General features: G+C 40.9%; 1 protein-coding gene across 1 annotated transcript in view; it reads left to right on the plus strand.

Moving 5' to 3' along the window:
- The window catches only part of P3H2 (prolyl 3-hydroxylase 2), a 167,498-nt gene extending 157,778 nt beyond the window's left edge, over positions 1-9,720 (plus strand). The window contains exons 14-15 of the mRNA XM_080658184.1: positions 2,666-2,806; positions 8,730-9,720. Coding sequence (XP_080514310.1) covers positions 2,666-2,806; positions 8,730-8,822 — 234 coding nt within the window. The 3' untranslated portion in view covers positions 8,823-9,720. The remainder of the gene's footprint in view (positions 1-2,665; positions 2,807-8,729) is intronic.
- Positions 9,721-11,630: the final 1,910 nt, after the last annotated feature.

Consider the following 11,630-nt stretch of genomic DNA (forward strand, 5'->3'; position numbering starts at 1 on the left):
GCTTCATTATCTGGGAAATTAAATCAAGATGGAAGGTCTGGGTTGGAGCTTAAAGTCACTATACAAAATTCTCATATTTTGAAGAGCCTCTGTGCAGAAGGATTTGATTGTTGAGCTCTGCTAACACTGAGACTGAGGTTCAAAAATGCATCTTGCCCAGGTAGAAAGAAAATCAGACTGGTGGTTGAAAGATTTCTTTGCTTCTACTCCACCTTGTGGCCAGATTTGGAAATGCTCAGTGTTTGAAAGTGATGACTGGAATAGCGTTTGAATCAGTAATTCATTCATTGTTGAATGCAAATTAACTGGATTTTTTTTCCCCAGTATTCAGGGATTTTATTTTTATTTATTTATTTATTTTTGTATATACTTTTAATTTTTATTGAGTTTATTGGGATGACATTGCTTCATAAAATTATATAGGTTTCAGGTATACAATACATCATCTATATATTATATTGTGTGTTCACCACCCAAAGTTAATTCTTCTTCCATCACCATTTATCCCTCCTTTACCCTCTTCTACCTCCCCTCTTCCCTTCTCCTTCTGGTAATCACCATACTGTTGTCTGAGCCTATGGGGAGTGCTATTTTTTTCTTAACCCCTTTACCTTTTACAACCAACCCCCCAACCTTCTTCCCTCTGACAGCTTTCAGTCTGTTCTTTGTATCTATGAGTCTGTTTTGTTTGTTAATTTATTTTGTTCACTAGATTTTACATATAAGTGGATTAACTGTTATTCTGCTTTTTAATTATGTGAAAGTAGATAATACTCCACTTTAATGGTTCTAACCCTTTAATATAAGGACTTAACTACTTTCAAAATTACTGACTCTAACAATTCTTTCCCCTCAAAAGTAAAAGAAAAACAATATCTAAACAATATTTTTATTCAAAATCTTCAAGTTGGGAGTTTTAATTTCCCAAATTATTTCTACTTCAGATGAATTTATGTGGTAGAGTTCTTATTTTGTAGGTAATCAAAATTCCTAGGTAACTGGTCCCAATAACAAAGAGAAATGGGTAGTTTTCCTTTTCAGCTTCCCCTTTTTGCCTCTGGAGAGACAGATGAAGTGGGGAAATAACCCAGCTTGGGACTACAACAAGGTGTAACGTCTTTATTTTTGAAAAATTTGGAAATAATATTATTAACTGAATGGTGGCTAAAGGTTTACATTTACTCCAGTCAAAGGCTTCTCTGACATGTCATCAGTCATTAGATGAAAATCAAGAGACATTTGCTTTTATTATACTTGGAAGATACATGGAATATTTCAACAGCAACATTTATCTGTGAAACATGGGTATTTAGGGATTTGGGTTTCTCTGTGCAAGTTTCCAAAAGATAAAATTTCATGAGTTCCATTTGCTTCATGAAATATTAAAATCACTCTGGAGCTGTGTTCCATAGTATGTTTACAATCACTTATCTGTACGTCAGAATGTATTTTCCTACAGAAGCAGAGTCATCAATTGGGCTTGTCCATTCCTCCATGTACCTGATATGTAACAGGTGACGCTGTCTATATGGTAACATTAGTCCCAGAGACTTTGTGAGTCCACACACCTGTAGTCAATTCCAATTGCTTCAGGCAGTTAATAGCTTCTTTTCCTAAACTTTCCCGAAGTTCTTTATGTGTAAAAATGCTTTCCATCCTCCCTCTTCCGTCAGAGTGAAAGCATACCCTTGTCCTCATGCCCTTTCTTGTAAGAAGTATTGTAAGAAGCTGATGCTGAGATTCAGAAATCACACAGAAGTAACGGCAACCTTGTGTGTTGAGTGAGTCCTGACCAGTGCCAGGAAATGAGCAGCCAGAAACCCTGAAACCAGGTCCTAACACCATCCTATGCTATATACATTGGGTATTATTTATTATGCTGGTTTTATTTGGAAATGCACAATAAATTTCTTCTTCAGAAAAATGAAATCAGATAGATACTGAGGGTACCTACTAAACTGACATCAGAAAAGTTATCGTGGTAAAGCTGTTTAACATAAGCAACTTTCCCTAGCAAAGACAAATCACCCCTCATTATTATGAAAAGAAGAATAACCAGGCTCTAGCTGATTTGCCTCAGTGGATAGAGCATCAGCCTGTGGATCAAAGGGTCCTAGGTTTGATTGCAGTCAAGGGCCAGTACCTGGGTTGTGGGCTTGATCCCAGGTGAGGGGTGTGCAGGAGGCAGCTGATCAATGATTCTCTCTCATCATTGATGTTTCTATCTCTCCCTCTCCCTTCCTCTCTGAAATCAATAAAAATATATTAAAAATTAAAAAAAAGAAGAAGAACTGGAAACTGACTCCTTTTCTCTGCTCTTCCCTTGAACACACACACACACACATACACACACCCGGCCTCAGACTTTTTTTTAAATTGTTGACAGTATTACAGATGTCCCCCTTTGTCCTCCTCTACCCAGCCCCTGCCCCCGACCCGAGGCCTTCACCTGAATAATTTTATTTTCTGAATTAGCATTATTTTGACCTACCTTTGTTTTACAGATGAGGCAATTGAAATAATCTGTGTCTTCTTCAACCTCAGGATTCCATTATTCTTTGACTCAACACTTGACCCAAATACTCCTATAGAAGAATAAAGAATGGGGGTTGTAAAGATGTTGTGACACAGGAATTGAGAGTCTGATTTTCACTTTTTTTCTCAGGCTTCTATCAAACCAAAGTGTGGACGAATGATCAGCTTCTCATCTGGAGGGGAGAACCCGCATGGGGTGAAGGCAGTCACCAAGGGCCAGAGATGTGCTGTGGCTCTGTGGTTTACCTTGGACCCAATTTATAGAGAATTGGTGAGTGTCCCACCCAGAAAGCCAGTTAGATGCCTCGTAGACCTGCTTCATAAACTGATTTATATGAAAAGTCCTTTAAGTTGATTCATAACCCTTCAAGAACCTTAGAGAACATGGGAAACAAACAAACAAACAAACAAAAAACACCTTTTATAGCTGTTACAGAATCCTTTCTCTCATGTTTCTAATACAGACCATCTTTTTAATTTTTATTTTTTTAATTGTTCGAAGTATTACAAATAGTAGTACATATGTCTCCTCTTTTTCCCCCCATTGACCTCCCCCCGGCCTCCCCTTCCCCCAGTACATGCCTTTACCTGCCCCCCTCCCCAGTGTCTTGTATCCATTAGTTATGCAGACCATCTTTTATGCAAGAGAATATTCTCCTGATCATCTAATGTTTGTGGTGTGAGTGTGTGGGAAAGGAGAGAGATGATGAAGGCAATTCTTTTTTTTTTAATTTATCTTTACTGTTGAAAGTATTACAGATGTCCCTCTTCCCCCACATTGGCCCTTTCTAACCCTTTCCACCCCAGGCTTTCACCACACTATTGTCTGTGTCCATGGGTTATGCATATATGCATGTAAGTTCTTTGGTTAATCTCTTCCTACCTACCCACACACCCCTGCCTTCCCTCTGAGATTCATCAGATTGTTCTATATTTCTATGTCTCTGCTCTATATTTCTATGTCTCTGGATCTGTTTTGTTCATCAGTTTATTTTGTTTATTGCATTCTACATGTGAGTGAGATATGTGATACTTTTCTTCCTCTGACTAGCTTTTTTCACTTAGCATAATGCTCTCCAGGTCCCTCCACGCTGTCTCAAAGGGTAAGAGATCCTTTTTTTACAGCTGCATAGTATTCCATGGTATAAATGAACCACAGCTTTTTATCCACTCATCTACTGATGGGCACTTGGGCTGTTTCCAGATCTTAGCTATTGTGAATTGTGCTGCTGTGACAATTGGGGGGGGGGGGGCATATATTCTTTCTGATGCATGTTTCTTGTTTCTTAGTATATATTCCTAGAAGTGGGATCACTGAGTCAAATGGCAGTTGAGGAAAGTCCATACTTTTTTCCATAGTTCCTGTGCCTGTCTGCATTCCCACCAGCAGTGCACTGGGGTTCCCTTTTTTTCTAATCCTCACCAGTACTTGTCATTTGTTGTTTTGTTGATGGTAGCCATTCTGATAGGTGTGAGGTGACACCTCACTGCCAATGAAGGCAATTCTTAATCACATGCATTCTAATAAGTGAATGTCTGCAGAAGTTTATATATCAATGATATTTGGCTGTCCTTAATTAGTTTTGAGCTTTATTTAAAAACAACAACTGTAGCATCAGGAGAGAGGAACCACTTTCTACTGGTTACTGGGAAGAATGATTTGTTTTCTCAACAAATCATTAAAGGAGCACTGACTAATTTATGAAACATGTAGAAGAGGTAAGGGAACCTGAAAGTTCAATGTTATATATTATGATTAAATTAAATCCTAAATATAAAAATATTGTTCTTATTATATGGGAAGCAGCAGAGGACACTTAGCCTGGATAAGAGACCATGATCTTATTCTCTGGATGCCCTCGGGCAGAGGTGATAGGCTCTATCTGTGAAGTTGCAGAGGAATAAATGAAGACCAATGAGTAGAATTCCCTAGAAAAAAATTGGATTCAGCGTATTAGAAGTGACTTATAAATCATCACCACTGTTTGGTGAAATTGTCTGCTTTGGAAGTAGTGAGTTCCTCATCACAGGATGGCTCTAACTAAAGCCTTACCAGCTGCTTGGCATGGGATGCTGAAATTGAAATGGAAATTTCAACTGGACAGCTTCAAAGTCTTCTCTGGCCCCAAATGTTGATGAATAATATTCTTTAAAATGACATTCCATCTGACCTAGCTGGTTTGGCTCAGTGGATAGAGCTTTGGCCTGTGGACTGAAAGGTCCCAGGTTCAATTCCAGTGAAGGGCACATGCTCGGATTGGGGCCTCAACCCCCAGTAGGGGGCATGCAGGAGATAGCCAATCAATGGTTCTTTCTCATCATTGACGTTTCTATCTCTCTCCCTTACTCTCTGAAATCATTAAAACTATATTTAAAAAATAATTTTAAAAATAAATAAAATGACATTCCATCCAATTTTCCTCTTTAGATCCCTAAATTGAATCCAATTTAATCAGAAACTATTTAAAATAAACCAGATTTCTCATATACTTTTTTGCCATCAAACCTAACTCACCCATATTCTAAGCACTCATTCATATACTTAACAAATGTTTACAGAAGAGCTACTATTGTACCTGGGAAACTCTGCTAGGTAGGCTGGGAGGGAGGGGCACAAAGGGGAACAAAACATAGTACCTGACCAGGAGGAGCTTGGGGAGGTCCACAAGGAAGTAGAAAGTGAGAAGACATCAGTATGAGTTGTAGGGGAATCAAGGAAGGCATATATAAACTTAGCTGTTGTGGCTCAGTTGGTTGGGTGTTGTCCCATGCACCTAGAGGTTGCTGATTTGATTTCCAGTCAGCACACATGCCTGGGTAGGCTGCAGGCTCAATGCTCCTTGGTGGGGGACAGGGGAAAGTGCAGGAGGCCAGCTATTGATGTTCCTCTCCCATATCAATGTTTCTCTCTCTCTCCTCCCTTCTCTCTCTAAAATTCAATAAAAATATTTTTTAAAGAAAAAGAAAAGCATATAAAAGTGCAGAAAGAGAAAAAAAAATGATCCTGCTGAGGGAAAGGAGCACAGAGAGTTCTGAAAACTTCAAGGGACACTGAGCAATCTCCTTCATCTGTGATTAATTCCTTTCCTGTGCTTCTCCACCTTCAAATGCCAGCATGCCGCCACAGCACTCTGTACTAGGGAACCCAGATAAGTGAGCCGACAGTGAAGATAGCTTGTTGAAAAATTGCCTTACTGTTTCCTCTCTTTAGTGTTCAATTCAGCAAACAGTTCATCTGTTTTATTATTCAGTATCTCAACTCTCTCTTTTAAGATAATTTTTAATCAAAATAAAAGTTTTAACACAAAATAGTTATCTTTGGTCCTTCCTAACTAGTAACATCAGTGAAGGACAAATAATGGGAAATGTTTCCAGTCTCTGGACAGTAGCGACATCTAGTGGCCACAGAAAAAAATGACCAGAGCCTCAAGAAATGTTTTACATTGGAATCACCTGGGGAACTTTACAAACTCCTGACATCAGGCTGCCCACGTCAGAAATTCTGATTTGATTGACATGGGGTGTGACCTGGATATCGGAAGTTTCAAAGCTGCTCAGGTAATTCTAATGTGCAGCAAAGTTTGAAAGTCCCTGAATTAGGCGCCTCTTCTCAGATTGAATCCCTGAGCAGACGAAGTCTGCCTATGAATAAATCACCGGAGCTGGCAACTTCTATGCTTGTTACAGGTTATTTTAAAGGTACTTAATTCTTACGGAGTATCTCACATCATAAACTCTTAAAGATGCCCAATATTAGAGGCTTTAGTTCCTGTGTGTAGCATCCCCGCTGTGGAACTTATTTCCTTTCAGGAGAGAGAGGATACCACAGTCTCCTTCCCTGGCAGTCTGGGGAGAAAGTTTCATGTGTACATCCATTGTTAAGAAGCAGGTTGTTCTTCCCATATTCACAAAGTGGCATCCAGGCATTTTACTTAGGCATCATGACAGCAATTTAGATTCTTTTATTTAGTGTATTTGGGCCTTTGAGTTACCTTTATATCTATGTCATTTTCAATTACAAGTTCTTGAATGAATGGGGCTTTGTTTTCAAGTTGCAAAATATTTTCATGACATACAGTATAAGGCATTGTGCTGGGGACTATCTACACGGGATACGAAATAGGTAAGACAGACAAAACTATTTTCAAGGAGCTTCAAGTCAAAGTGGACAGTTAATACAGGTGCCTGAGTAATTAAAACACAAGAGGCAGTTTGATAATAGTTATTAAGGGGTATAAATAGGAAACCAGGAATGGCTTTATTGAAGAGATGACATTTGACATGAATCTCAGAGGATGAGCACAGTTTCTTTAAGAATAGATATTTTTATAGAGCAAGCCCTTCATTTACTTTTACATGAATGTACCAGATAGAATGGAGGCCTTGCAAAGTGACAATAGCTTTTCTGATCACTGGATATACAGCAGTGACCACAAATGACAGGATTCCCTTCTTTCATGGAGCTTCCTTTCTAGTGGAAAAAGACAACAGGTATGTAAAAGGATAATTAATTGGGAGATTTTCAGATAGTGAGACATGTGTGGAAAAGAGAACAAGGTCACTGATTTGAGAGTGACAGGGAAGGGGTGGCACCCTGAGGGACCTTGAGACTGAAGACAGGTGAGTTGCCACCTGAGTGACAGGAAGTCACCTCTGATAACGGCCTTGGGAAGAGAATTCTAGGCAGAGAACAGGTTACAAAGGCCCAGGGACAAGAGGGAGCTTAGAGTGGTCAAGAAACAAGAAACCCAGTGACTGGAATGTGCTGCGCAAGATGGAGAATGGTGTGGAAAGAGCCCACAGAGGAGGCAGGGGTCAGACTCAACAAACTGGTTAAGGAATATGAATTGTATTCTAACTGGGGGTGTGGGAGAGAAGCAATGTGCCCTACCTACCCTGCCTCCCCTAGTCCTGGGGAGTTACAGGGTATAAAAGTGTTATAGAATAGCTTTAATTTTTTAAAATTTTTATTTATTAATTTGAGAGAGAGAGAGAGAAACATCAATTTGCTGCTCCGCTCATCCAGCCAGCATGTTGTAGACGAAGGTAGTTAGAAGGTAAAAAAAATGTGGAAGATTTGAGATGCCATTTGAAGATAGACCAACTGGGCCTGCTATTTGACTGATGTGGAGGGTAAGAAAAAGCACAGGATATGATGGAAGCATCCAGAGGGGCATTTAGCTGACACTAGAACTGAGGAATTCTTCTGAGAGTGATGGGTTCAGAGACCTTGAGGTGAGTTAGGAGGTTGGAGTGTAAGGTGAAGTGAGAGAGGACAGGTGAGCTGATAAAGAAGAATGATGTAAATCAAACAACTTATAAGCACAAAAGAGAGATTGGACCTGGAACTTCAGGAACTGGGAGGCCATGCCAAGGATGTGAGCAGTGAACAGGAAGATGATGTGGTCATGAGTCAAGTACATGGGTTCTGTTAGAAGCATGTGGGTGTGGGTGTGGAGCAGATCAATTTGGAAGCTGCTGTAGCAATTGAGTTGAGAGGTGATGAAACCCTAAACCCTTGCTTTTCAAGTAAGAGCTGGTTTGCCTCCTAAGGCACATTTGACAATGTCCAGGAACAATTTTGGTTGTCATAACTTGGGGAGACTTACTACTGGCCAGGGATGCTGCTAAACACCCTACAACACACAGGACAGCCCTCACAGGAAAGAATGATCTGTTCCAAAATAGTGCTGAGGTTGAGAAACCTGGCCTAAGCTAAGGCAACAGTAATGTGCACTGAAAAGAAAGGGGTGGGCACAGGAGATAGATGAGATCCAAGGATCCATGGTCAGGCTTTTAGGGCACATGGGTGAGCAGGGGCCGGCTCACTGAGAAAGGGGATTTGTGAGGAGGAACAGAGTAGTTCTGTGCAGAAGAAAACAGTGAATTCACCTTGAAATACTGAATTGTAGAGCTGACCTGGAGATATCTATAGGACCACAACATAGAAAAGGGAGTCAGCAGTTGAATATAGAAGACTTCTTGGCAAGAGAGAAATCTTGGAAAGTGATTGACTAGGACACAGAGAAGTCAGGAGAAGGTACCATTGCAGGGATGAGGTGTGGCTCAATCCTTAACTGGATTTAGCTTCCATCCCATGGACAGATGGATGCCTGGAAGTGTTGGGAAAGCATCTGCCACCAGGACTGACTATGATGCTTGTAACAAAAACGTGCAAATTGTCTTTTTTGCAGGAGCGGATAAAAGCCGATGAAGTGATCGCAATCCTGGATCAAGAACAACAAGGGAAACACGAACTGAACATCAACCCAAAAGATGAGCTATAAAAATGAGAAAGAGTGTTCTATCAGATATTTATTTAAATTGTTAATAATCTTATGAGAACCTTTTTATTTTTGTACAGAGCGATGGTATAAATTAACAGGTTAATATGAGTCATCAGATCTTCCTTCTGTTCCTAAGGATGTTTGCTTTGCCTTACTCAGTCTGTATGTCTTATTTTTTTTCATCAGTTCATCTCTCAATGCCCAGTCATCCCTCACCCAACGCCCCTCCACACACATGCACTTCATTGGCTGCAGATCCAAGAGCTAAAACAAAAAGAATAAGTCTGTTTGGGGTAAACTATGTGTGATATAGTTCTAAAGCTAGCGTGTGTTGCCTTCTCAGAAGGCCTTTCTGGCTCTGAGCCTCTCAGCCACCTCCTCTCATGGTGTTGATGGCCATGAGTTTGAACTTGAGGTGCCCGGTGGCAGTGGGGTCTGCACTGCTTCACCTATCACTGGCCGAGGGTCCCCAGGCTCTGAGAAAAAACCACTCTGATAAGTATTGCGTGAGATGGAGGGGCCCAACCTTTCCAAGAACTTGGTGGTATTTCCACCAGAAGACAAACTTACACTGGAAGCTTCGATCCATCCTCCACAGTGCTCCAGAAAGGACGCTCTGGGAGTCATATTCTTCTGAAGGTTGTTTAGGGGTTTGAAATAGAATGGATCTTCACCCCAGTGACTTTTAGAAGAAAATATCGAATCCCATCTGAATCTGGGCATGTTGCCTGAGAGTGGAGTCCATGGGTGAGAAGGAGCATGTTGATCTTGAGAAAAATGGATTTCTAATTGGTTCCAGTCTTCATCTGCATAGCTTGGTGTCCTTCCTCTTTGCTACTGTCCAGCATGTGGACTTGTTCTTGTGACTGGTTGGTTTAATAAAGGGAGCCTTATTTTAATATCTGGCATTTGTTTTTCTTCTCCCAAATATTTGGTTTATCTTCAGGTAATAGTTTTGTGGTCCCACAGGAGCTTTGGAGATGACCCAGGGGCAACGTTGGGCAATGACTAGTTTTGCAGGCAGATGCTCTGTGGCTGCAAGAGGTGGGAGCACTGCTTTTGAAGAAACAGAAATGGGTAGCAAACAGGTGTTTATCTAGACAACGTCTGGTCCTTGGTGCCCATTCTGAGACATTATTTAGGATGGGGCTGTGGTGGTTCCAGCTAAGGGGAACCTGCTCCCCTAGACAGTGGGAGGTCACTTGCCTCTTTGATGGACAGTGGTAGAGGTTGTAGCCTTTCAGAAAAGCAACAAATACAACTTTTTTCTAAAACTCACATTTATTTTCCGCCATTTATGATCTTGGTGAGTGATAAGAACATTCATCCTTGAGACTGAACAAATGAGTCATTGCGATTTACATGCTGTTTTCCACCCAACCTTCTAGTTGCATTTCCATCATGGGAGAGTGGAAAGAGCATTAGATAATAATCGCAGAGCGATCACATATGCCCTGCTGTGTGACCTGGAGCTACTCTCCTTCCCTTTCTGGGCTCCAGTTTTCTTCTCTGTAAGTGTCATAACTGGCTGTATTTGTTTCCAGAAGCCTGGCTCTAAATAAATAAATAAACAAACAACAACAAAAGAACTGATTTTGGAAATATTCACAAATGCAACCACATTTACTTCTACTAACATTTTGAGACTTGTGTGACTAGGTTCATTTTATATATATATGTGATTTTAAAACTTTAAACCCAATTTTAAGGCTATAAAAGTTTCTGAGCTCTGAAAAGGTAGATTGCTATTTGTTTGCTATCTCTGAGAAGCGTTTGCTGGCACTCAGATCTGCTGATAGGAAGATCCTGGCAAGGATCTGATTTCTGTTTTCTGGCAACAAGGCATCAACAAAGAAAACAGCCCTTGGCTCCTTGCAGTCCCACTTCCTGGGTGCTCTGGGTGCTCTGGGTGCTCTGAGCAAGCAAGGGGCTTCAGCAGGGATTCTGATATTCAGCCCCACAGAAAGTAGGTGAAGGCCTCCATAAATCTACTTTGTGGTAGATCCATATCTCCCACCCTTTGCTGACAGCGGAGGCGTTTTTCCTGTTTTGTAGGTTACCCATATTGTTTTACACCTGGGACATCAACTATACTGGAAAGCATTTATATTTTTAATCTGCTCCACATAAAACCATACATGATTTCATTCAAATAAGGGAGTGTCATCGGATGACTTTAAAAAATTGAACTCAATAATGACAGTCCGTGTGCTAGAAGAGCCCATTCGAATTTTTGTAGCTTTTAGAACTACAAAGTGAAGGCGTGAAGGAGGTCATAGAAGTCACAGTTCAGTCCCATCCCTGGGAGGAAACTGAGGCTCAGAGATCAGAAAGATCTGGTTACAGAATTGAAGTGATGGGAGAATGCCTGGCCCAGGAGGCTTGTGGGCACAGGAATCCTTGCAAAGGGCACCGTCCACAAGAAGGGCTGCCTTTTTGTAGTTGGCAAAAGTGATGCTTGCTCCCCAATCTGTGGACCCGCAGACTTGTGCCTGTCTAGAAGGGGTGCCTTTTTCTAGTTTCACTCAACAATATTCTATGTGCTTGAGGCAGGTCATGCTATAAAACCCAATTTATCACTTCATGTCTAGGACTCTTCATCTCTACCTCTTGGGGAATTGCCATGTGTATAAAAAGCCTGAAGTTTTACAAAGCTTTATTGTCACCTACGTGATTTCATTGCTTGTTAACACACAGCTTGTTCATGTGCCCATTTTGCAGATGTGGAGGTGGGGAACAATGAGATGCGAGCCTGTGATTGGTGAGTTCAGAATGTCCATGTCTGAGCCAGAAGCACAGTTTTTTTTA

The sequence above is a fragment of the Plecotus auritus genome (assembly GCF_963455305.1).
Source record: "Plecotus auritus genome assembly, chromosome: 2".
NCBI lineage: Eukaryota > Metazoa > Chordata > Mammalia > Chiroptera > Vespertilionidae > Plecotus > Plecotus auritus.